General features: G+C 48.3%; 1 protein-coding gene across 1 annotated transcript in view; it reads left to right on the forward strand.

Moving 5' to 3' along the window:
* Window positions 1-27,135, forward strand: part of LOC125447080 (proline-rich protein 12-like) — a 90,230-nt gene that overhangs the window by 12,483 nt on the left and 50,612 nt on the right. The window contains exons 2-4 of the mRNA XM_048521175.2: window positions 17,167-17,279; window positions 19,081-19,242; window positions 22,313-25,848. Coding sequence (XP_048377132.2) covers window positions 17,167-17,279; window positions 19,081-19,242; window positions 22,313-25,848 — 3,811 coding nt within the window. The remainder of the gene's footprint in view (window positions 1-17,166; window positions 17,280-19,080; window positions 19,243-22,312; window positions 25,849-27,135) is intronic.

Here is a 27,135-nt window from a genome sequence, read left to right on the forward strand (position 1 = left end):
TTTTTTTTCACTCATTTGTCGGCTTTGGGTGTCACTGGCTGGGCTCAGCGTTTATTACCCATCCATTGTTGTCCTTAAGATTGTGGTGGTGGTGAGCTGCTTTCTTGAACTGCTGTAGTCTACCAGCTGTGGGTTAACCCACAATGCTTTTAGGGAGGGAATTCCAGAATTTTAATCCAGGAGGAATGGCGATATATTTCCAGATCAAGATGGTGAGTGGCTTGGAGGTGATCTTGCAGCTAGTGGTGTTCTCCTGTATTAGCTGCCTTTGTACTTCTCGATGGAAGTGGTCATGGGTTTGGAAGGTGCTGTCTGAGGATCTCTAGTGAATTTCTAAAAGGCACACAGTAACTTTGGCAGAACCCAAGCTGAGCAAGTGTGCAGGCTCTTGGCGCGTAGGCGTTGCGTAATGACAGTTTCACTTTGTTGATCAAGAGTAGACCGATGGGGCAGTAACAGGCTAGCTCGGATTTGTCCTGGGTTGGTTTTTGTGGACAGGATGTGTCTGAGCAATTTTCTGCATCACGGGGTGGTAGTGAGTAAGGTAGCTGCCCTCCACCAGCTTGTTTCAGGACGTGGAAAACTTTGGGATACAGCGGTGTAGCTGAGATATTGTTGGCAATTGTAACCTGTGCTGTATCCTATGCATTAAATTGGCTGAAAACTGGCATCAGTAGTGACAGAGACCTCAGGAAGAGGTTGCGAGGAGCACACACTTAGCATTTAGAGTCAGAGATGGACAGTGTGGAAACAGACTCTTCAGTCCAACTCGTCCAGGCTGACCAGATGTCCTAAACTGATCGAGTCTTATTTGCCATCATTTAGCCTATAACCTTCTAAACCCTTCCCATTCATATACACATCCGGGATGCCTTTTAAATGTTATAATTGTATCAGCCTCCACCACTTCCTCTGACAGCTCGTTCCGTATATGCACCACCCTCTGAAAAAGTTGCCCCTTGGGGGTCCCTTTTAAATCTTTCCCCTCACATCTTAAACCTACACCCTCTAGTTTTGGACTCCCCCATCCTGGGGAAAAAAGTCTTGGCTATACACCCTATCCATGCCCCTCATGATTTTATAAACCTCTGTAAGTCCACCCCTCAGCCTCCGACACTCCAGGGAAAATAGCCCCAGTCTCTTCAGCCGCTCCCTATAACTCAAACCCTCCAACCCTGGCAACATCCTTGTCAGTTTTTTTCTGAACACCTGGCTGAAGTTGTTTACACATTTCAGCCTTGTCTTTTACAGTCCAATGACTCGTCCATAATTTCCAAGTGGGCTTGGTTACGTACTTGAAAAGCAAAGAAGTTTGCAGGGAGTTAGGACAAATATGTGGGAAGAGCTGGGCTGTGGGAGAAATGGATTGATTTGAACTGTGCAGGAAACATAGTTGTTTCTGTGCTATAAGCTGTTATTTACAGCTCAACGCTGCTCTGGTTGAACGTTGTATAATGAAACTGGACTGAACTATTCAGCCCCCTCGAGTCTGCTCTCCTATTAGGTTGGATCATGGCTGAAATCTGCTTCCATTCCAATTAACGCTGCACCCCCCCCCCCCCACCCACCACCAATGGTTAAACCTTGGTCCATCAGAATGGGGCCAAAAGAATGCTGTTTGTGTTCTTTTCTGCCCTGCCCTACAGTCTTGTTATTATTGTTATTCTTTCATGGGATGTAGACATCGCTGACAAGGCCATCGTTTGTTGCCCATCCCTAATTGCCCTTTGAACTGAGTGAATTGGGCCAGGAAGCCAGAGGGTAGATAAGAGTCAACCACGTTGCAATGGGTCTAGAGTCACATTTTGATTTGATTTATTACTGTCACATATACCTAGGTACAGTGAAAAGTTTTGTTTTGTGTGCCATACAAACGGATCACACCATTCAAAATGGATCAGGGCAATAGAACGGAGCGAGCAATGCAATGTTGCAGCTGTGGAGAAGATGCACAAAGAGCGAGATCAGCATTAAATTTAAAAATTTGAGAGGACCTTTCAGAAGTCTAATAACAGTGGAGAAGCTGTTCTTGAATCTGTTGGTAGGTGTGTTTAAGCTTTTGTATCTTCTATCTGATGGAAGAGGTTGGAAGAGATTATAACCGGGGTGGGAGGGGTCTTTGATTATGTTGGCTGCCTTCCCGAGGATTGGGAGAAGATAGCAGATCCCCTTCCCTAAAGGGTATTAGTGAAGCGGATGGGGTTTTATGGCAATTGTTAATAATTGTCATGGTCATTGTTGCAGCAAGTAGCTTTACTTTTCACATTCATTAAGTAATCTCCACCAGCTTTAAACTTGTGCCCCTGATTTGACTGAAACTTTGATCAATGGTCCGGCATTACAAAGTCTCCCCTACAAGTTAGCGGTTATCTAAAAGGTAGGTTAAAGTTCAACTGCATTGACATGGAATTGGAGTAGCATTAAGGCCCAGAGTGTGAAACTGGCAGGTTTCCTTCCCCTAAAAGACATTAGTGAAGCAGATGGTTTTTGATAGCAATCCTGGCAGCTTTGTGGTGACTTTCACCTCTGCCAACTCTTTTAAAAAAACAACTGAATTGAAAATTTCAAATAGTGAACTTTGAGCTGGATTACGACTCCAGGAACACAGCCACGACATGCATCTTCAGAATGAGTCCCTGTTTGGGCTCTGTTGCTTTTATGACTATGCTCCGTTGTTTTAGCTGCTGGCTACATTTCTTGAACAACCTCCCTGTGATAGAGTTGATCGCAGGTCAGAGGTTATTAGTTGTAGACTAGAGATGGGAGCAGCAATAAGATTAGAAGCTGCTTGTTGCTCAGAAGTTATGGATTTTATTAGAAAAGTAACATTGATTTCCATCCTCAACTCTCCTGAGGCTGATTGTTTTTGCTGAGCGACAGGTTCTCTGTCTGGTATCTCATAGCCAAGCAGCCAGTCTTCACGCCCCGTGCCTAGAGAGTGAGCGTCGGCTGACTATTTAACCACAGGATCCTTCGCAGTTGTGCCTGAGCTCCAAACACATTCATTTGTATCATTGGATTGTGAGAAAAAGTGGGAGACTTCACAAATTTTTCCTGATAGTATCAACTACAAAGCCCTTTCCCTCAATTCCTCGTTTCAAAGCCCTGTCCCCACTTAACCCTATACCTCCACCCACCTCTAGCTTTCTCTCCCATCTCTTCATCCCCTTGTCCCCCCTTGCCTCTGGCTCTCACCTCCTCCATTTCCCACTAATGTGCTCCCCCCCACCACCTCCCTCCTGCCCTTATGGATACACTCTTGCAGCAGCTTCCCCTTGACCCACTCCCTCTTATTTCCCTGCTCCACATCATCCCATCTCTCCTCGCCCTTGTTCTATCTCTTCCACCTATACTGTCTGCCTCCTTTCTTGATGTTCCCCTGAATGGAGTATGCTGTGATTGAACAGATAGGAATGTGGTAAATAGGAGCTTCCCCACTTTGTGCTAGTTACCAGCTTGCTGCCTCTCTGGTGCAGATGGCTTACGGCCATTGCACCTTAAGACTGAGCCTGTCTCTTCGAATCGTAGGAGCACCGGGAGGCCATTCAGCCCATCAAGCCTCTCCCACCTTTCAATAGGCTCACGGCTTCTCTGCATTCAAACCTTCCTTCTCCACCTTTAGTCCCAGTTCCTCCCACCTGGCTGTGTAGCGTCTTGTGGGAAAGTATTCCAGAATTTCTCTGCATTGTACGTTTTCTGATCTTGCAATGGAATGTGTGCGCTCTCAATTTTGGGTTCTCCATCTGGGATTAGGGCCTCCCAAGCAGAGGAAATAGGGTCAAGAGAAAACATCAAATCTGGTCCTCGTTTTGACACCAGCCCATCGTCCAGCGACAAGAGTTGTTGCTGGGTGATGGCTCCCTCAGTTGAGCAGCCAGCTGCTGCACTCTGGTGTCGCTTGCATGTGCGAGGTGCTGGCTAACCCGTGGAGCTGTGCTCCAGCGAGAATGAGAACCCTGGAGAGGGTTGTCAATTAAGGTAACCTGGAGCAGTGTCAGATTGTGCCACTTGGGTATGTTCCAATCTTCTGTCTCACCAGTTTGGACCCTGAACTGATCACATTCCTCCAAACACAACTCGACCACCGTGCCCCAGTCCCTGAGAAATCCCATTGGATGCAACTTAAAAAAAGAAACCTCAGTAAAATATTGCAGTACCTTCGCTGGAGTCTGGACCCCAGCCCTTCCCTGAGAAGAGTTTGAGTCGACTGGGCCAGTTTTCACTAGAGCTTAGAAGAATGAATGGGAACCTGGTGTACACAGACCCAATGCAGGAAGGAAGTTTTACCCTGGTTTGCGAGTCTAGAGCCAGGGGTCACAGTCTCAGGATACAGAGTAGACCATTTAGGACTCAATGAGGAGAGATTTCTTCATTCAGACGGTGGTCAGCCTGTGGAATACACTACCACAGAAGGTTGTGGGGGCCGGGTCACTGAGTATACTTAAGAAAGAGGTAGATCGTTTTGTTTGGCATTAAAGGCATCAAGGGGTTATGGAGAGAAAGTCAAAATATGATATTGAGATAAAGGATCAGCCACAATCGTATAGCTTGGTGGAGCCAGCTCAAAGGGCTAAATAGGAGCAGGAGTAGACCATTCAGCATCTCAAATCTGCTGTGCTAGTCAATAAGAATGGCCTCAACTCCACTTTCTCACCAAAACTACCAACCACCTCCCCCCATCCGCCCACAGTCCCTGCCCCCCACAACCCCACCACCACCACCAGCAGGTAAATGGGACTAGTTCAGTTTAGTAAACTTGGTCGGCATTGATGAGTTGGGCCGAAGCTGAATGACTCTAACTCCCCTCAGGATGTATAACTGTTTCAGTACGCCACTCTCTTATTCTAAACTCCAATAGGTGTGGACCCAACCTGCTCAAACCTTCATCAAATGAACTGTTCATCTCACAAATTAGCCGTGTGAACCTACAGCAGGAGGAGGCCAGTCAGCCCCCGAGCCACATGCCTTGTTCAATGAGATCGTGGCTGATCTGTGTGTTGACTCCTTCTCTGTTACATACTCCTCGATAGCCCCTGCCTAACATGCATCAGGCGCAGCTTGAAGCCTTCACTTGTCTGTCTCCATCCCTGCTTCAAAACTCATCCCCTGCATTTCTGAATGAGGTAGGGGTGGCAAAGATGAGGGTTCGAAGGCAGTTCTGGATTTTCCCCTAGCCTTTGCGTGAAACTGTGTGTCGTGGCATTGCCCCAAACTGTCTGTTTTCTAATCTTAAAGTAGAGCCTCTTTATTCGAGACATTCCTCCCCCACCCCGAAACCTAAGGTAAAGTAAGCCTCAGTATAATTTCAAGCTGCCGAGGAGAAATTAAAAACCATTGGGATGCACCGAAAACCCCAGTATACTGTCAAATATTGTTTCAGCGGAAACTGGATCACTTTGAGATCGATTGAAACGCTCATAACCAGAAGATCATGTTAATCAAATGCAATTAAAAGGGACTTTCTGGACTAAGAATAGAAAAAAATGTTTTGGAAATCTCAGTGGCTTTGGCAGCTCATGTGGGTCGGCTTGTCAGTGGCTCGAGAGGACCCTTTGCTTCTTTCATGAATAAAACCCCCCGTATGGTCCCACTCCAGCTCTGCCCGCTTTTACCTGCCTGATCCTACGTGAACCGCATCTGCTTTAACTCCACTCACTGTCTACAAAGGAAATGGTGTTGCTTTGGTTACAAACAGACAGACAAGGAACAAGCGTGGGCCGTTCAGCACTTCCAGCCCATTCTATACAATCACGGCTGATCTGATTTTAACCTTAACTCTGCATTCCTGTGTATCCCCTGATAATCTTTCATCCCCTTGGTCACCAAGAACCTATTTCCCTCTGCCTTAAAAAGATTTCAAGATTCTGCATTCACTGCCTTTTGAGGAAGGGAATTCCAAAGACAGTCAACCTTCTGAGAAAACTACGTTTCCTCATCACTGTCTTAAATGGGCAGCCCCTTATCTTTAAGTAATGAGCCTTCGTTCTAGATTCTTCTATGAGAAGAAACATCCCTTCAACATATGCCCGGTCAAGTCCGATCTAATATGTTTTAATTAAGTCATCTGTGACTCTTCCAAACTCCAAAGGGTAGGATACAGGCCTGGCCTGTCTAGCCTTTCCTCATTAGGCAAACCACTCGTTCCAGGGATTAGTTCAGTAAACCTTCTCTAAACTGCTTCCAATGCATTGACATGAATCTGTGAGTACAGTGATCAGTATTGTAGATGCGGTCTCATCAATATCCTTTATAACTGAAATCTCACCTTGTTATTATATTCAATTCCCCTCGCAATAACACATAACATTCTGTTAACTTTCTTGATCACCTGTTGTGCCCGGACTGGAGGCCTGTGACCAGCGGTGTTTCACAGGGATCTTTTGTTTGTCGTTTATGTAAATGATTTGGATGAGAACATTGAAAACATGGTTATTAAGTTTGCGGATGATCCCAAAATTGGTGGCATAGTAGACAGTGAAGAAGGTTTTCTAAGATTACAAAGCGATCTCGATCAAATGGGTCAATGGGCTGAAAAATGGCAGATGGGGTTCAGTCTGGATAAATGTGAGGTATTACATTTTGGTACATGATGGGGCTTATACAATTAATGGTATGGCCTTGGGTAGTGTTGTAGAACATGGGGACCTACGGTTGCAGGTACATAATTCTTTGAAGTTTGCCACACATATAGGCAGGGTGGTTAAAAAAAGCTTTTGGCATGCTTGCCTTCATTACCCAGTCCTTTGAGTATTGGAGTTGGGATGTCATGTTGAGGTTGTACAGGACATTGGTGAGGCCTCTTCTGGAGTACAGTGTCCAGTTCTGGTTGCCCAATTACAGGAAGGATATTCTTAAGCTGGAGAGGGCTCAGAAGCGACTTGCCAGGATGTTGCTGGGTGTGGAAGGTCTTGGTTACAAAGAAAGGCAGGATAGGCTGGGACTTTTTCACTAGAGCATAGGAGATTGAGGAGATGTAAAATAAAATAATGAGAGATAAAGACAGAGCTAATGGTAGTTGTCTTTTTCCTAAGCTGGGGCATTTCAAGACTAGGGGGCCGATTCTGAAGGTGAGAGGAGAGAGATTTAAAAAAGACACGAGGCAATTTTTTTTACACAGGGTGGATCACGTGTGGAATGAGTTTCCTGAGGCAGTGGTAGATGTGGGTATACTAAAAGACATTTGGATAGATGCATAGGAAGGGTTTGGAGGGATATGGGCCAAACACGGGCAGGTATGACTAGCTTAGTTTGGATTAATGTTTGGCACAGAATGGTTGGACTGAAGGATCTGTTTCCATGCTGTATGTCCTGTTACAAGAGGTGTCAGTCTTGGGATAGATGGAACATCCTCTGTTCCAGTCCGACTCCAATGCCCTTCCTCACCTCAGTGAGCCACACGCAGAAACGTTGAGGCAGGTGACCAAAACCCTAGGCCAAAGGGAGCATCTTTAAGGATTGATGAATACTGTGAATGGAAAAGCAAAGCTGGAATATAGACAAGCGAATGGGAAAGTTTAAGGGCAGACACTGGCTTCGTGGTTTATCAAAGCACGCCCCCACCCCCACAACATAGTGATGGGACCATTCAACCCGTGTAAGTACCTCGTCCCGAGGAAGAGGAGAAACCCCAGAGGGATAATGGCATACAGGTAATTTTGGATAAAGCAGTGTGAAATTACACTAATACAAGCCAGGACTGTACCCTTCTTGGATGTTTATTTGTAGAAGTAAGAGTGATCACCTGATGGTTCTTTCCACATGAACTCGCTGCCCGGTTTGGTGGATCAGACAAAAACCCTCAACTTGATTGCAAGTAACCTCGACCCGAAGTGCTGTAACCTACAATGCCATGGACCAGACACTGGATTGTGGAGCTAGAATGGGCGGGATAGATCATACAGTCAGGGCAGACAGGATGGACTGAATAGCTTCGTTCTGTGCTGTAACGTTTCTATCTATGATGTCCGTAGTTCCTCCTCATCTAACATTTTTGTGACCAAACAAAAGTGTTGAAATGATGGGATGGGGAAGTGCACAATTTCTTGCCACCCACTCTGGTTTGTGTTTCTTGTAATTGTGTCCAAAAGGTAAATCTTACATTCCTAGAAACTCAATCCTGGAGGCTTGGCAACCTTACTCAGCACAGATTGCTGAAAATCCTTGCAGCACAGTATGACCCAGGTATCTATAGATCACTGACAGTGGTTTGTCATAGACAGACCTCTGGTTGGGTGCACTTGAAAGATCCCATGTCTGTATTCAGAGAATGGCATTGACTTAGTATTGTGTGCAGTTTTGCTGCCCTAGTCTGAGGAAGGACATCCTTGCTAATGAGGGAGTCCAGTGAAGGTTCACCAGACTGATTCCTGGGATGGCGGGATTGACATTTGAGGGATCGACTGGGCTTGTACTTGCTGGAATTCAGAAGGATGAGGGTGGAATTTCATACAAACATATAAAATCCTGATGGGACCAGGTAGGCTAGATACAAGAAGAATATTGCTGATGTTGGGGAAGTCCAAAACAGGGGTTCACAGTCTAAGAATAAAGAAAAGTAAGCCATTCAAGACTGAGATAAGGAAGAATTTCTTCACTCAAGGAGTAGTGAACCTATGGAATTCGCTCCCACAGAAAGCTGTTGGGGCCAGGTAAATTTGATACATTCAAAAGGGACCTGGACATGACCCTTGTGGCTAAAGGGATCAATGGGTATGAAGAGGAAGCGAAAGGTGGATACTGAACTTGCATAATCTGCCATGATCACATTGAAAGGCATAGCAGGCTTGAAGGGCCAAATGGCCAACATTTCATCCATATTTGCTCCTCGAAATACATATCTGACATTTATACCCCTTTCTCACTGGGGCAAAATGGCTGCCATGAATCCCCAGTTGGAAGGTTGGTAGTTTGTTGTGAGTGAAGTGCCCTTTGGGTTTTCCCAAAAGCTGTGTTGATGAGATATAGTGTAAGTGTGAGCTTCCTTTCAGACCCTACTTGCAGTTGAGGGTGGAAAGCTCCTGGAGAAACCACTGAGGTGATACCTTGATACCTTCCCCATTCATACAGCAGGAAAACCTGCCTCCGGGCCTGTGCTGAGTAAGTCTCAGTGAGCAGCAGTAACTTGCCTTCATACAACTGACCCAAGGCCAAGATGAGAACGGTCAACTGGAGTTTGACCTTTCTGGTTGCAGACCTTTGATATCCGCTGGGAAGGATTGTAGGGTGAACATTTTGAGGTGTCTGAGGAATTGAGATGGAGGTTGTACATCTGGATAGCCTTTTGTGCGCTGGTGCAGCGCAAAGATTGAGCAATTCTCTGAGTCGAGTTGGTCACCTGAAACCTAAGGTGTGGGCATTTGCAGACTTAGCAACACAGTTAGATTCAACACATCCAGAGACCTGACAGTCTTGCAAACCAATGTTCTAAAGCCTAAGGCCCAGCTTCCAGTTTGTGCAGATTGAAAGGGTCACTCCCAGGTCAAGGTCAACGTAGGAATCAAGGAGGCAGTATGGTGGATGCCAAGTGTCACCAACTTTCCAATCGCCAAGAATTGAGGGTTAGTCTGCTATAGACAACACATGCGAAAAATCATAGGAGGCAAATTAAAAACTAACAACAAATATTTGCACATTGTGAAACAGCCTTTTTATTCGCCCTGCAGTGAAAATGAATTTGACAAAGTCAGCTCGCTTTCTAGTTGGCTGTTGGAAGCTTTGAGGATGACCAAGGCAGAATTTTGGAGGCAGGGTGTGAAGATCATGTGATGAAACCTCCAGCAGAGTTGGCAACCCTCAAAGTGGGCAGTCTTGGATCTCAAATATCCTGCCCTCGGTTGTCCGCATCACCCACGCATAGTTTCTGAGTGTAGTTTAGTTTTCAGCTGCAGTGAGGTACAGAGTCGTATCTAACTGGATCAGGAAAGTGTGAACATAGTTGGTACGATGGCTCATACCATTGTGTCTTGAATCAGAAGGATGAATCCTGTTCCATTGTTTTGCCCACATAATCAGGGCAACACTCTCTGTGCAGGGTTTATCAGGTGAAATGTTAAACCAAGGCCTGACTATCCCAGACGGTGAATGCCCAAGACTCTCATCCACTTTCTGAACAAAAGCAAGGAAGTTCTCCTTAGGATCTCCCTAAGGGTGGCATGGTGGCTCAGTGGTTAGTACTGTTGCCTCACAGTAGGGACTTGGGTATGATTCCACCCTCACGTGAATGTCAGTGTGGAATTTGTACATTTTCCCTGTGTGTGCGTGGGTTTCCTGTGGGTGCTCCATTTTCCTCCCACTGTCCAAGGATGTGCAGGTTGGGTGGATTGGCCACACTGAATTGTAAATAGTGTCGAGCGAGGTGCTGGCTAGGTGGATTAGCCATGGGAAATGTCGGGTTACAGGGACAGGGTAGGGGTGTTGGTCTGGTTGAGATGCTGTTTGGCGGGGTGGTGTGGACTTAATGGGCCGAATGGCTTGCTTCCACACTGTAAGGATTCTGTTTGATAATTCTATGATCCTGAGACCAATAATTATCCTTCAAGCAATATATCTAAACAAAGACAGATGATTTGGTCATTCATCACGTTGCTGTTTATGGGAGCTTGCTGTATGCAAATTGGCTGCTGAGTTTACTACGTTACAGTGTCTACGTGAGTGTACTTGGCTGGAAAGTCTTTGCGGAACGTTGTGAGGTCCTGAAAGGCACAATATCAGTGAAGTGAAGGTCGCCTTAATCCCCAAGGACCACAGGCTGCACTTTCAGTAGGAGGAGAGAGAGAGTGAGAGAGAGAGAGAGAGAGAGGGAGAGGGAGAGGGTTACATTCAGATGGCGTGGCTTTCATGATGGCCTTGCCCACAATTGAAGCTTTGCAGCTGGCATTATTTTGCATCACAAATTGCCTGTCTAGACAACTGAGCTAATTGACCCCAGTGCATGTTTCGTTTGGTTAATGTTTGGATTTTGTGGTTATTAATAATGAAATAGTGAAACTTGGAGCCATTTGAGGACTGAGGAGAGTAGGATTTTTCTGTATTAAACACTGAGGCAGGTGAAGCCATTTAACTGTGTCACTGATGAGTCACCTCGGGGGGCTATAATTACAATGTGACATGTTTACATAGGAAATTCCTATAAATGTGAGCATGGTGAATTTTAAGGCAGTGCTTGTAGATGGAAGTTCTTTAATGTATCTACTTTTTTAACCTTTTCCTGGGGTTTGTGGATCTCCTTAGAACATAGAACGTAGAACTGCACTGCACAGGAATGGGTCCTTTGGCCCACGATGTTGTGGCTAAGATGACACCAAATTAAACTAATCCCTTCTGCCTGTCTCGGGTTCATATCCCTGAATGCCTTGCATATTCATGCGCTTATCTAAACGTCCCTTAAACGCCCCTATCGTATCTGCCTCCACCACAATGCCTGGCAGCCTGTTCCACACTCCTACCACTCTCTGTGTAAATAAAACTTGTCTCACACATCTCCTTTGAACTATCCCTTATCACCTTAAATGTATGCCCCCTAGTTTCAGACATTTCAATTCTGAGAAAAAGATTCTGACCATTCACCCTACCTATGCATCTGATAATTTTATAGACTCCTATTGAGTCTCCCCTCAGCCTCAGCCGCAACCTGAACTTTTCTAGCCTCTCCTTAGAGCTCAAACCCTTTAATCCAAACAGTGTCCTAGTACAGTGTGGAGTTGGAGGAACACAGCAGGATAGGCAGCATCAGAGGATCAGGATCCTGAACCGAAATGTCAACTTGCCTGCTCCTCTGATGCTGCCTGGCCTGCTGCGTTCATCCAGCTCCACACTGTGTAATCTCTGTGACTCCAGCATCAGTAGTTCTTACTACTTCTGAGCATTCTAGTAAACCTATTCTGCAACCCATCCAAAGCCTCCATATCCTTCCTAGAATGTGGCGACCAGAATTGAATGCAATATTCTGTGGGGCCTTATGGCCCTTCACCAGGGGAGATGCGTTACAGAGGTAGTATAGCTCATGGTGTTGTCCAGAGGCCCCAGGGAATTGCATCAAATCCTATCAAGGCAGCCAGTAGAATTTATATTTAACTAATAAAATCTCGAGTTGAAAGCTAGCCTCAGTAGTGATGATCAGCGATTGTTGTAAAACTGTGTCCAGTTCACCAGTGTCCGTTAGGGAAAGGAAATCAACCATCATGTGACTCCAAACTGCCCCTCTGAAATGGCTGAGCAAGCCACTCTGTTCCAGAGGATGGACAGTAAATGCTGGCCTCGCCAGCGACACCTGTGCCCCAAGGAGTAAAAGACACATCAAGTTGGTGACTTGGCTAATCAGCTGCGGACACCATTGCTGGAAGCCAGATCCACAAATGGGTGCGCTGGAGCAGGGTGTTAAACAGAATGATCACAAACAATTGGAATTTTGGCCACTAGGACCCCACCTCCCACCTTCCTGGTTCCAAAGCCTGAGATCAGGCGACTCTGCAAAGCCTCATTGAACCGAGAACACCCAAAGCTAACTTGACTGGGTGTAGCACCTGGAGATGTTCTATCCTGCTGGCCCCAGTAGGAAGCCCTGAACGGATATTCACTGAAATATAAATATTGCCCATCTGGGATTTTCAGACGGATGCAGATACAGCCAACCAGAGTCTGGTTAAGATACAGACAGGAGACACAAAACGACAGGAATAACGTGCAAATAATTTGTGGTTGCATGGAAACATGCTTCCTGATCGTTATGGCCCACGGTAGTGGATGGTTTTATATTTATGAAGGAAATAAATTTACCTGTGGGATATAGTTCCAGCACCAAGCTAAAAATAACTCAAAAGTTGGACAGTGTAATGGAATTGTGTGAGGAAATTGCAGGCACAGTGATGACTAGTGATGGTTATGGGAGGATCCACCAGAGGGAGGAACTGAGGATCAGAAGGAATAGCGGAATTGGAAGGTACAGTAACTGAAGGACGAGGAACAGGAGTAGGCCTTTTGGCCTCTCAATAAGATCATGACTGACCTGATTATGGCCTCAATTAGACTTTTACTGCCTACCCATCCCACATCCACAACGCCTTGTCAAACAAAAACCTAGTATATAGTCTTGAATAAATTCGATGACACAATGTTCTCTGGGAGAGAGAATTGCCCATCTTAATGGATCTCTGAGAGAGGAAATTCTTCCTCACCTCCATCTTAAATGGGACACCCCTTAACTTTCAGCTTTGCCCCGATCCTGGATCTTTCCATGAGGGGCAGCATCCTCTCAGCACCTGCCCTGTCACATCCTTCTCAGAATTTCGTGTGTTTTAATAAGGTTATATCTCATTCTTCTAGAACACAGGCATGGACTTGTTCACCTGAATGGCCTCTTTCTATGCTTCGTACTCTCTGTCTTTCACGATCAATCCCCAAAATTGTGCTCTCCACTGCTTGCTGGGGAGGAAAATTTCGCAGAATAACCCCCCTTGGAGAGAAGAAATTCATCCTCATCTACATCTGAAATGGGTGACCCCTTACTCTGAAACTGGCCCCCAGTTCAAGATTTCCCAGTCTGGTTGGGACACATTCCTCTCTGTGGGCACCCTGTTGGGCTCCCTCAGAAGTTTACATTTCACAGGCATCGCTTATTCTTCTAAACCCTAATGAGAGCATAGGCCCAATTTGCTCATCATTCCTCATGGGACAACACTTTAAATCCATCTTTCCTGAACTGCCAGCAGTCTAAGTGATTTGGATGTGAATATAGGAGGAATAGTTAGTAAGTTTGCAGATGATACCAAAATTGGTGGTGCAGTTGTCAGTGAAGAAGGTTATCTCAGGGGACAATGAGACCTTGATCGGACATTGGGCCAAGGAGTGGCAGATGGGGTTTAATTTAGATAAATGCGGGGTGCTGCATTTTGGAAAAGCAACTCAGGGCAGGACTTAATTGTGAGGTCCTGGGGAATGTTGCTGAACAAAGGGACTTGGAGTGTCAGTTCATAATTCCTTGAAAGTGGAGCGACAGGTGGAGAGGATAGTGAAGAAGGCATTTGGAATGCTTACCTTTATTGGTCAATGCATTAAGTATAAGAGTTGGGAGGTCATGTTGCAGCTGTACAGGACATTTGTAGAATTCGGGTATTTCTGCTATAACGTGTTTTGTTAACTCTAATTGGCTCTAACGTGATTGATGAATAGTGGATGCTGTTTGCATCTCTACTGTACAGTATAGCGATTTTCCTATAACACGACTTTTCTACGGCAATTTTCTATAGTCCAAGGTCACGCAAGAATGTAACCATCATGTTATGGGAGAAATACCTGCACTGCATTCAATTCTGGTGTCCTTGCTGTAGGAAAGATATTGTTAAACTTGAAGGGGTTCAGAAAAGATTTAGAAGGATATTGGCAGGATTGGAGCGTTTGTGTTGTGGGGAGAGGCTGTATAGGCTGGGGCTTTTGTCCACGGAGCATTGCAGGCTAAGGAGTGACCATATAGAAGTTATAATATCATGGAGGACATGGATGGCGTGAATAGCCAAGGTCTTTTCTCCCCCAGAGTAGGGGAGTCAAAACTAGAGGGTGCAGGTTTAGGGCGAGAGGGGAAAGATACAAAAGGAATCTAAGGGGCAACTTTTTCACGCAGAGGGTGGTGCGTGAATGGAATGAGCTGCCAGAGGAAGTGGTGGAGGCTGGTACAATTACAACATTTAAAAGGCATCAGGATGGGTATATGAATAGGAAGGATTTAGAGGGATATGGGCCAAATGCTGGCAAATGAGACTAGATTCATTTAGGATATCTGGTCAGCATGGACAATTTGGACCGAAGGATCTGATTCTGTGCTGTACTCTAAGTGAACCTTCCTGAGGAACGAGATCAAAACTGTGCACAAATCTTCCAGCTGCGGCCTCCTTAAGACCTTGGGCATTTGCAGCAAGACTTCCCAACTTCCATACTCCGACCCCTTGTGGGAGGAGGTTACAGAGGAGAGGGGTAGGGAGCCGGCTGAGAGCTTTGTTGGAAAACGTTTCGGAGGTGCATTTGAAGGCATGATGTTGTAGATGTATGTGGAAGTGTTATCTCAGTTAATGTGATTCCGTTACATCCTTTCTGGGCTGTGTCAGAAGCCAGTGGGTTAATTCTTTAATATAGTTCTAGGTGCCTTCCTCTCAGTGAGCTCTTATGCTGAGACCATCCTCGGCCTGTCAGACAGTGCCTTTGGTTGTTACAAGACTCTCTGAACCGTTCCAGACACAACAGGCCGAAGGTGTTACGAAAACCACAGTTGCTGGTAAAGCTCAGCAGGTCTGGCAGCATCTGTGAAGAAACAATCAGCGTTAATGTTTCGGGTCCGGTGAGGAAAGCCCTGATGAAGGGCCACCAGACCCGAAACGTTAACTCTGATGGGTTCTTCACAGGTGCTGCCAGACCTGCTGAGCTTTTCCAGCAACTTCTGTTTTTGTTCCTGATTTACGGCATCTGCAGTTCTTTCAGTTTTTATTTAGGCTCGAGGTGTTTTTAATCTCATTGCCTTGTGTGGGATCTTGCTCTGCGAAAAGGAGAAGCACCCCCTTTCCTCCAAGTGCAAAAGTACGAGAAGCTGGCTCCTGCTCATCCTCTGTGGAATCTTGCTATGCTTTCCCCTGCCGTTGTAGGCATGGAGTCCATTGTCCTCGTAAAGCAATATGCTGCAAGGCGAAGTGCCAAGCACGTCTGCAGCCACTCGCTCTCAACATGGGGCAGGCTCCCTCTGGCTTGTTCTACTCTCATCCTTCTGCTAATTCAAGCCTTGATGTTTGATTTGGTCCAGAGCAAAAATCGGAATGAACCATCCCAATAGAACAAGAGTCAAACACACTGATTAATCTTATTAGTTAGAATTCGGGAACCAATCACTTTTATAATTTGAATAAGCCCAAACTTGAATGTTTACATTTTGCAAGCATTTGTTTACTGGTTTCCTTGGTATGGCAAGATTTGAATATTGGTGAAAAGAGAGAGATGTTCCTGAAGTTTCTCAGCCTGCCCTCATCAGGAACAAGTCAGAAGTCACACAGCACTAGGTCATCAGGTGATGAAGGAGTAGCGCCCGAAAGCTTGTGATTTCAAATAGACCTGTTGGACTATAACCCGGTGTGTTTGTGGCTTCTGACCGTGTCCACCCCATTCCAACAGGGGCACCTCCACATCATCAGGACTCGAACAAGAAAGCCAAATTCCAAACCATCACAACAATTCATAGAGTAGGAAGGGGGTTGACAAGTCGATCTTGGTTGTTCAAGGTGATCAATTGAGCCCGTAATGAGATTGTTTATCCTCATTTAAAGTGATTTACATTCAGATGCAGGGACGTGGTCTCCGCAAACAAAATAATCTATTCAAGCCTTGCAACCTTGTTGACTTACCTGGGGGCTTGGGGAACTGAGGATTCACCATAGTTCCCTTCACGGCAACGCCTTGGCCAATCACAGTTGATCTGCCAACCAATCTGTGCCTTTTTCTCCGGTCGTCTACGTTGTTGTGTTGGCTTGAAATTTGGCATTCTTGTGATCGACCTGATGCATGCAAGAATGGCTTCACAGACATGTCTGCCTTTTATTGACCAGTATTCATTCTCATTCGTATCGACTAATTGACTATGAAGCTGAATTGTTAACGTCTTGAGGATTATGTGAAAGATTATGTCTTAGATTCCTTCAAATCTGGGTCAACTGCTGAACAAAACAGATGAGAAATCATTTTGTTATTCAGCTAACGATTCCTGAGGTCATCCTCTACATGGGAGTATCATGGTATTTTTGACATAAATGAATGGACTATACAAGGACAGAGTCTGAATCCTGCAGTTTTGGTGATGCCAAGTGCATTAAAACAGATGGTAGTTTTGGTGGGATGTAAGTGCTGAGATGAATTGTGTGATTGAACAGACCTGCATTTCTACAATGCCTTTCACAACTGCGCAACATCCTGAAGTGCTTTGTACCCAAACCATAATCTCATTGTTGGATAGAGCTGACTCAATGGGCTGGTTGTTATAGTTCTGCTCCTGTGCCTTATGGTTTAATGGAATGGGTGACAGGTTGGGGCAGACTGTTAAATCAAGGCTAATCCAAGGACTTTTTTCTGATGTGTCAGTTTTTTCTATTATTCCCTTTGAATCATTGTTTTATTTTTGAAAATTTAATTCTCATCTAGTCTGGTGTATGGAGGGTCTCGCAGTTCACATCCCGAAACAGACATTCTACACAGACAAGCCTATGCGACACCTCATCCTCTTCAAGGCTATGCAACCAATCATCATCCCGCTGGTGAGTAGCAATTTTATTGACTTTTCACTCGTTTGCAGGATAATGGGCTTTGCATGCTGGACCTGCAATCATGATGTCTGTTATTGTCCCTTGAGAAGATGGTTGTGAGCTGCCAACTTGATCCACAATGCTGTTAGGGAGGGAAGTCCAGAATTTTGACCCAGCGATGCTGCGCGATATATTTCTAAGTTAGGATGGTGCGTTGCTTGGAGGGGAATTTGCAGCAGGTGGTGATCCCTGGTACGAGCTGCCCTTGCCCTTCTGGATGGTGGTGGTCTTTGGCTTGGAAGGTGTTATGTAAGGAGTCTTGTGGAGTTACTGTGGTGCAACTTGTAGATGGTACACCCTGCTGCTACTGTGCCTGGGAGGTGGAAGTAAGTGAATCTTGAAGATGGTGAACGGGGTCCTGATTGTCAGTCAAAAGGCTGCCTACCATTGGGACAGATACAAGTTCGAAAAGGAACAACAATTTTTATCACCTGTTTGGTTGGTAAGTTGACTAACTCAAGTTTGAGGTCGGGGTCACTACTGCTGATGAGAAGTTACACCCATTCAAGCCAGAAAGCTGCCTCTGCAAGCAAGAGGGACATTTTAATTTTATTTCCCATACGATGTGGGTGTCACTAGCTTGCCAGCATTTATTGCCAGCCCCTAACTGCCCTTGAACTAAGTGGCTTGCTAGGAGGTCATTTCAGAGGGCAGACCAGGTGAGGATGGAAGATTTACTTTCTTGAAGGACATTAGTGATGCAGGATGGGTTTTCCCTGACAATTGGCACTGGTTTCCTGGTCATCAGTAGATTCTTACTTCCAGGTTTCTTTTTGTAATTGAATCCAAATTCCACTATTTGCTATGGTGTGATTCAAATCCCAGGTCCCCAGAACATTAGCTGAGTCTCTGGGTTAATAGTCTAGCGATAATACCACTAGGCTGTTATCTCCCCCATGGCCGGGTACTGAGCCTATCTTGAAATAAAGAATAGCATGGGGGAGTGATGGTCTCTTGGTGTATTCCTCTTGGAAAGCAATCAGTCAATCAGCACTCCCTTCTTGTGTAACGTCTGTGCTTTCTGATAATTCTGACCTTTATAATTGTTCCTTCTACCCTCAGCGCAGGTTCCAGGGATTAAAATGTCCTGGTGTCTGGGGGCAGGGAGAGGAGTCATTTCCAACTCACTGCCATGGAGGAGGGAAGGTTTTTGGAAGAAACACTCAGCTTCTGAGTCGGAAGGTTGTGGGTTTTCGAGTCCCACTCCAGAAGCTCGGCTGGTGCCTGAGGGAGTGCTGCACTGTCGGAAGTACTGTCTTTCAGATGAAACTTTAAAACTAAGCCCCATTTCCTCTCTTGGTGGGTCAGAGAGATATTGCGGCGCTAGAAGAAGAACCCAAGGGGACTTCTGTCTCCCGTGCCCTGGCCAGCGTTCCCTCGAAATGAACCTGTCCCTGGGCGGAACTCCAAATTGCAAATTCTGTATACGGAAGCAGTGCATGGTAGCGCAGCTCAAGAGGAAAGATTGGTTCTGGCCAATATTTATCCCTTCGTCAACATCACAAAAAGCAGAATACCTGATAATTACCATCTTGCTGTTTGTGGGAGATGGCTGTGCGTAAATTCGCTCCTGCATTTCTTACATCACAACAGGTGACCGCACTTGTGAAAAGGATCTTCTTGGCCGTAAAGTGCTTTGGATCATCCCGAGTGTGTGAAAGAGGCTATTTAAATGCAAGTCCTTTCCTTTTACTAAACACCTTCAGATAAAATTGCTGTAACCTTCCATTTTTGTTTGTTTGTTTTGTCACAGGCCTCTCGGGGCTTTTTGAGACTGGGCTTCACCACGCTGGCAGCACCACCCCAGACGCCTCTGTCATGAACCTCATTTCCGCTCTGGAATCACGGGCACCGCAGCCTGGACCCTCTGCCTCCTCCCTCCTCTCACAGTTCCGACCTCCATCCTGGCAGACAGGTGGGTGAGGCAGCTCATGCTGTTACCTCCCTTTCATTTGGTACACCGCAGTCACGGCTCCTTCGCAGTCCTCGAGTTGCTGTCTTGGAGAAGGGTTGGAGCCATTTTTAACACTTGGCTAAAATGTTAAGACCCGCAGTGCTGTTAGGATTCTGGGTCGAAGAGCCGGTCATTTATTTTTTGAGGTTTCCTTCAGTGTTGGAGCTGATTTCTTGGAGCTGTAATTAGTGTTTTATAAGCTGTGGCATTGGTTTGGACATTTAAAAGGCATCTGGATGGGTGTACAAATAGGCAGCGTTTAGAGGGATATGGGCCAAATGCTGGCAAGTGGGACTTAATTTAGGATGTCTGGTTGGCATGGATAAGTTAGACCAAAGGGCCTGTTTCCCTGCTGTATATCTCTGTGACTCGACTCACATGGTAGCTAGGTCAGTTAGCTTAGTTGGCTGGTTTCTCAATGCCAACAGAGCAATTTCAATACCCGCATCATCAGAGCTCCCACCTTCTCAATCTTGCCGTTCGCCTGAGCTTAACCTGACCCTCAGGGTAAACCATTCCTGTCTCTCCAGTGAGAAAGAGAGACACTATGGCGACTTTACTTACCCATTGTTACTCAAATGCTGACAGGACGGATACACATTTCGGCAATATTTTGGAAGCTTTAGTTAATGAGATAATACTACCAATGTGAATGTAAAAATTGGAACATACATTATTCAGGCCCTCAAACCCATTTCACCATTGACCATGAGATAACAAGGTGTAGAGCTGGCAGGCCACGCAGCATCAGCGGAGCAGGAAGGCTGATGTTTTGGGTCTGGACCCTTCTTCAGAAATGGGGGAGGGGAAGGGGAAGGGGACTCTGGAATAAATAGAGAGAGGTGGGGGAGGCGATGATAGAAGGTGGATAAAGGAGCAGATAGGTGGAGAGAAGACGGACAGGTGAAGGAGGTGGGGATGGAGCCAGGAAAAGTGAGTGTAGGTAGGGAGTTGGGATGGGGGTTGGTCAATTGGGGGAAGATGGACAGGTGTAGGAGGCGGGGATGAGGCTGGTAGGTAGGGGGTGGGGGTGGGTCAGTGAGGTGGGAGGAGCAGATAGGTGGGAGAAAAGACGGACGAGCCAAGGAGGCGGGGACGCACTGGGCTGATTGTGGCTAGCATCGGCCGTTCCCATTATTTCTGACCATTGACCAAGTCTATGGCTGACCTGATTGTTCCATGTTCCCACCAACTGCGATAATCTTTGCCCCCAACAAGTATCTGCACACCTCACCTTAAAAGTACTCAAAGACTCTGCTTCAGTTGTCTTTTGAGCGAGAGAGAGTTCCAATGACTCTCTGTGAATAATATTTTCTCTTTTATTTCTGTCTGAGAAGGAATTGGGGGTTATGGCAGGAACAATGGGGATGAGGCAGAAAGGTGGAGTTGAGAATTATCAGGTCAGCCATTGAATGATGGGACAGACTTGATGGACCGAATGGCCAGGGCCACCAACTCGAATGAGAGGGTTGCAAAGAAAGGTTGGACCAGTTCAACTTGTTACCTGCTGGAGTTTAGAAGAGTATGAGGTGATTTGATGGGGACCTGAGGAGCAGTGACAGGCCAGATATGTATGTACCAGCATGGGGCAAAAAGCCATAAGATACGGGAGCAGAATTGGGCCATTTGGCCCTTTGAGGCTGCTCTGCCATTTGATTGTGGCTGATACGTTCCTCAACCCCATTTTCTCCTGTCACTTCCCTGTAACCCTTCACACCATTAGAAGAACTTATCTATCTCTGTCTTAAATACACTCAATGACTTGGCCTCCACAACCCTCTGCAGCAATGAGTTCCATAGATTCGCCACACTCTGGCTGTAGAAATTCCTCCTCGCCTCATTTCTAAAAGGTCATCCCTTCACTTTGAGATCCTCGTCTTTCCTACTTGTGGAAACATCTTCTCCGTGTCCACTCTGTCCAGGTCTCTCAGTATTCTGCAAGTTTCAGTCAGGTCCCCCTCACCCTTCTAAACTCCATTGAGTACCGATCCAAAGTCCTCAACAAGCCCTTCATTCCCACAATTCATTCTTGTAAACCTTCTCTGGACCCCATTGATGGCCAGCACATCCTTCCTTAGACATGGGGTCTACAACTGCTCACAACATGCCTACTGTGGCCTGACATTTACCCACAGTTCACTGCATGATGATGTGGTTCACGACCTTTTGAGTAGTCCCACTGGCCACTGAGTGAGACGGACCGAACCACTGGCTTAAATAAAGACTGTGGGCCTCTCATCCAGCAATAATAGACTGGTTTATTGCCTGCACACCAGTGTGAGTTGAAACCTTTGTGAGAAGAAGCATGAAATAAGCGATTGTCTTCCCCTGCATGCTGTTGCTGATTGGAATGCACTGCACTGAAAGGATGACGGGAATTGCATAAGGATGAGTAAAGGAGAAAATTCACAGGGGCTTGGATCGAAATGGAAAGTTGTTTCAAGGAGGATAGCAGATGTTGAAAGAGATGCTCGCCTCAGTGGGGGAGACCAGGACTCGAGGGGATCATTGACATAAGTCAATCACAGATAAACCAGAGTAAATCAGGAGAAACCTCTTCGTTTAGAGAGTGATTACAATATGGAAATCATACCGAAAGATTAAGGCAAATATATGTGTTTAAGGGGAAGCTAGACAAATATTTGAGGGACAATACATCAGGAAATTATTGATGAAGTAGGATGGGAGAAAGCTTGTGCGTAAGTTTCTTTTGGTTTGAATTTTCTAGAGATGATGCTAGTTTGGAAGTGCGTTGGAACTTTATTTCCAGAGTTTAATTCAGTGCTTTAAAATATCTGCACTGACCTTCCAGCTGTGCTTCTTTAGCTTCTCTGGGTCTGTTCACTTTACTCTGAGTCAACATCCAGGCCTAAGCAATTGAGCCTAGTGAACACAATTCAGTTACCAGGCTCTCATAATCAAACACAGAAAATTGAACCATTGATCATGACAAACTGGTTAGGCCAAATGGCCCGTTATTGTACTGTTAAATCGACGTACAATAATCTCTTCCTCTGTCTTGTCTTTGTAGCCATGCACACCCCCGGACCCGCTGAATTATTCATCTCTGGAGCTATTCCCGGTTCTGGGACTTTTCCATCGTCGTCTGCGCTCTCGGCCTATCAACACCCGGCCTCCTTCAGTGGGCGGAGTTTCCCGGTGACCTCTTCGTTGACCCTTCAGGATGCCACCTTCAGCCCAAGCTCCAACGGCCTGCTCTCGCCCCATGACCCGCTGCTCCACATCAAGTCGTCGCAGTCCAGTGTCCCGTCCTCACTGACCTTCGACCGCCTGGGCAGCGCTGTCCTGGGTACGGGCCTGCCGTCACAGAGCTCGGCGTACCGCACGGCGCAGGAGTCGGCCTCCCGGCACCTGCAGTCGCAGTTTAACCTGCTGTCCTCGCCCCTGGGGCCTTCGGACCAGGCCTCGCAGCTCTATAACACCTCGGTCTTCTCCAGCTCGCCAGCCTCGGGTATCGAGAGGGCTATCCCGCGGCAGGACAGCGTCATCAAGCACTACCAGCGGCCTACCGGCGCCCAGGCCCAGCTGCCCGCCTCCCACCACTCCCTGCAGCACTACCTCAGCTGCGGGGGGAGCCACAGCTTCCAGCAGATGCCCAGGCACTCCACACTCTCGTGCAGCCCGCTGGGTGAGCAGTCACCGGTGAGCAGTGAGGGCGGCCAGAAGAGCTCCCAGGCCCGTGGTGAGCACTCTCAGAGCTACCGGCCCATCATCCAGTCGCCGGGCTACTCCTCCTCCTCGTCGACCTCCTCCAAATCCAAGAGCTACTCTGCCTCACGGCAGGCCCAGAGGGGAGGTGCCGCTGGTGCCGCCGTCACGCCCAAGTGCCAAAGCATCTCTTCCAGCGGCCAGTCGCACATCTTCTCCTCGTCCGCCCCCAAGGCCAGCTCGGTGATTTCCACCCAGGCCCAGGCCTATTCCCCGGGCCAGTCGCAGGCCCTGCTGGGCATGAGCCAGTCACAGAGCTACACAGCGTCGCAGGCTCAGAACCTGGCGGCGGCGGCAGTGACCCAGTCGCCGGGCTTCAGCTCCAGCCAGTCGCAGGACCTGACAGCGGTGAGCAAGGCCCAGAGCTACTCGGGTAGCCAGCAGGCCCAGCCCCAGCCGCAGCCCCAGCAGCAACAGCAGCAGCAACAGCCCCAGGCCCTGCAGACCTGCGTCAGCCAAGCACAGAACTACTCTCCGGAGCAGCTCCAGGGCCTGTCGTCAGTTGGCTCCATCCAGACCTACAGCGTCCAGTCAGAACCCCATTCCTCTGCCACACCGGGGCAGAACTACGGCCCGGCCCACTCGCAAGGGATGCCCGCGGCCAGCCCCTCCCTCAGCTACGCTGCTGGACATTCCCCGGCCTTGAGCTCCCACGGGCCATCCATCGTCTACTCCTCAGCCAGCCACGTCCAGAGCCTGTCGGATGCCAGCCCCTCACCAATCATCCGGCCCCTGCAGTCACCAACCAGCAGCCGACCTCAGGGCGTGGGGTCTCCGGGCCAGTCCCAGAAGTACCTGTCCTCCGTCCTGTCGCCGTCCTTCATCCAGCCGCCTCACTCGCAGGCCTTCCAGCCCTCGCAGGCGCCCCTGGAGAGAGCGCCGGCCTATGGCAAGGCCAAAGCCGACCAGGAGCTGCTGGCGTCGGAGAGGACGGAGGACGAGGACTTCCTGATTCAGCACCTGCTGGACTCACAGAGCCCGCCGCGGGTCTCGTCGCAGAGCCTGGCCGAGTGTGAGGAGCGGGCGCCCAAGGGCATGGTCTACGAGATGTCCAAGTCTGAGGAGAGGTACCACCTGCAGAGCGTCATCCGTACCAGCTCGAGTTTGGACAGCCAGGTCCTGGAGATGTCGCTGCAGGGTCTGAAGGAGAAGAAGAAAGGCGAGCGGCAGAAGGAATACGGCCGCTCCTCATCCGATGCCCTGGTCACCTCGGTGGTGCACTACAGCCACCAGCCCAACAGCATCGACGGCCTGGCTCAGGACATCAAGAAGACGGTCGACCACCTCCAGGGGGCGCCCCACTTGGACGGTTCCGGAAAGGAGCTCGGCACGGGCCACTCTTACCTGCAGAAGACCCCGGAGCCGGGATCTCGGGCCCACCACCTGGGCCCTGACTCCTCTCAGCTCGAGAGCCACGGAATACTGCAGGGCCAGGCCGGCTCGCAGCTGATGCTGGAGGCCTCGCCGGAGATGCAGCTGCCGCTAGGCCACCAGGCGCCTGGGCAGCAGTCACAGCTGCTGCAGTCGGTGCTGACCCACACCCAGAGCCAGCAGCAGGCGCAACAGCAGATGCTGGAGGCCCACCTGCAGAGCCAGCAGCTACAGGCCGCCCACGCCCACGCGGCAGGCCTGGACTCCCGCCTGCTGCCCGGGGAGCCCCGCTCGCCCCAGCTCGCCCCTCCCGATGCCATGGAGCGCCTGCCACGCTCCGAGAGCATGCAGCCGCAGGAGATGCAGGAGTTCCTGGAGCCCGAGCTTCACCTGGAGAGCCACCTGGCCCAGGCCGGGCAGGTCCAGCAATCTCAGCAGCCGCAGCCTCAGCCCCAGCCCCAGCACCTCCTCCCCGAAGCCAGCGAGCCACTGCGGCTGGACAGCTCCGAGACCTCCCAGCAGGTCTCCCAGCAGCAGCTGGAGGGCAAGGACCAGTTCAGCTCGGGCAGCCCACAGAGCGCCAAGCAGAGGTTCGTGCCACTCACCTCCATCTGCTTCCCGGATTCCCTGCTGCAGGATGAGGAGCGCAACTTCTTCCCGGGCATGGAGGACATGTTCTGCTCGGCCCCCTGCAGCAACGAGGAGTATAGCAAGCAGTCGTGCGGGGACGAGGCTGGGCAGCCGATGGATAGGAGCGACGGTGGCATGAAGTCCAGCTTTGACATGATGCACTCGAGCCAGAGCTTCCCGGGGTACTGCGCCTCTGAGCCGGCCGGGGGGCAGCAGAACGTCCACCTGGACCTCAACCCGGTCACCCTGAAGCCGGAGCTGGAACCGCCCACTGTCCAGGCCGAGCACCTGGGCCTGACTCCGCCTGGCCACGGGCCCACCAGTGCCGATCTCAAGTCGCCGCTGACGACCGCCAGCTTCTGCTCCATGAAGACCAAGAAGTTCCTGAAGACCTCCTCACTCCACCTGCTGAAGAAGAAGGACTCCCCACCGCAGCCGCCGAAGAAGAACTATGCCCAGGAGTACGAGTTCGAAGACGAGGAGAAAGAGGATGTCCCGGCCGACATCCGACTCAACAACCGCAGGCTCCCGGACCTCCTCCCTGACCTGATCTCCAGCTGCCGCACTCGCACCAACCTCAGCCCAGTCTCTGACATCGACTTCTGCTCTGGCAACAACCTGAACGAGGGCAAGAAGAAGGCCAAGAGGACGCCCAAGCCCAAGGAGAAAGGGCCCCCGAGACCCCGGGGACGGCCGCGGATCCGGCCCCTCGAGCCCCCTCAGGGCGTGACTCAAGACGGACCCAAGAAGAGGGGCCGGGGCAGGGGAAGGGGCAAGAAGATTATGGAGAACGAAAACGAGGGCTTCAAAATGGAGAAACAAGCGAAACCCGGCAAGGTAACTTTCCGCTTCCTTCCCGACTTTAGTGCGAGTCTCATGCAGATGTTGAGAAATTTTGAGGCTTTATGGGAAGAGCACAGGAGGGTATTGTTCATTCAGCTGAATGTGGCTTCGAATGATCTGGGACATGTCCACCTGAAATGGAAGAAAATAGTAGGCCATTCAGCCCTTCCAAATTACACCACCGTTCGTGAAGGTCTGATTGTGGTCTTACGCCATGCCTGGCCCCCATTGAGCAAACACATGGCAGATGCAGTACAATGTGCCCAGGTGTGAAGTTATATATTTCAGTGTGAAAAAAAAGGAAGGAAGAGTATTATTTAAATGGTGGGATACTGGGAAGTGTGAATGTACAAAGGAATCGGGGTGTCCTTGGGGCCTTTCGATGGAAGTAAACAGAAAAATGCAGCAAGCAAATGGGAAGGCAAATGATATATTGGCCTTCATTACAAGAGGATTGGAGTTTGGAAGTAGGGATACCTTCCTGCAGTATACAGGGCTTTGCTGAGGCCAGACCAGGAGTGTTGCATGCTGTTTTGGACTCCCTACCTATCAGAGGATATACTTGCCATAGAGACAGTGCGGCAGAGGCTCATTAGGCTGATACTGAGGATGCAGGACTGTCCTGTCGTGGAATACATTGAAGGCCAAATGAAACGTAGAAACTAAGAGGACTGTCCTGTGAGGAGAAATTCGTTCAACTGGGCCTGAGCTATAAGAAGAGGCTGGAAAACTCAGGTTGTTTTGTCTAGAGCTGTGGAGGCTGAGGGAGACTTGATAGAAGTCTATAAAGTTATGAGATGCATAGATAGGGTCGACGGTCAGAATCTTTCTCCCAGAGTTGAAATGTCTAAAACTGGGAGGCATTCATTTAAGGTGAAAGGGGGAGTGTTCAAAGGAGACATGAGGGGGTCATCTTTTACACAAAGTGTGGTAGGAGTCTGAAACATGCTGTCAGGAGTGGTGGTGGGTGGGCAGATATGATAGGGGCATTTAAGAGACTTTTAGATAAGCATATGAACATGCAAGAAGTGGAGGGATATAGACCAAGGGCAGGCAGAAGGGATTACTTTAATTTGGTGTCATGTTTGGCACAGCATCATGTCCTGTGTTGAACTGTTCTATGTTCTAAGTATTCACAAGAGTTTAGAAGGATCAGAGGGGATCTGACTGAAACAAATAAAATTCTAACAGGACTGGACGGACTAGATGTAGGGACGATTTCCCCAGTTGCAGGAGTCTAGAACCAAAAGAACGTAGTCTCAGGATTTGGGATAGATCACT

The sequence above is a fragment of the Stegostoma tigrinum genome, chromosome 38 (assembly GCF_030684315.1).
Source record: "Stegostoma tigrinum isolate sSteTig4 chromosome 38, sSteTig4.hap1, whole genome shotgun sequence".
Taxonomy (NCBI): Eukaryota; Metazoa; Chordata; class Chondrichthyes; order Orectolobiformes; family Stegostomatidae; genus Stegostoma; species Stegostoma tigrinum.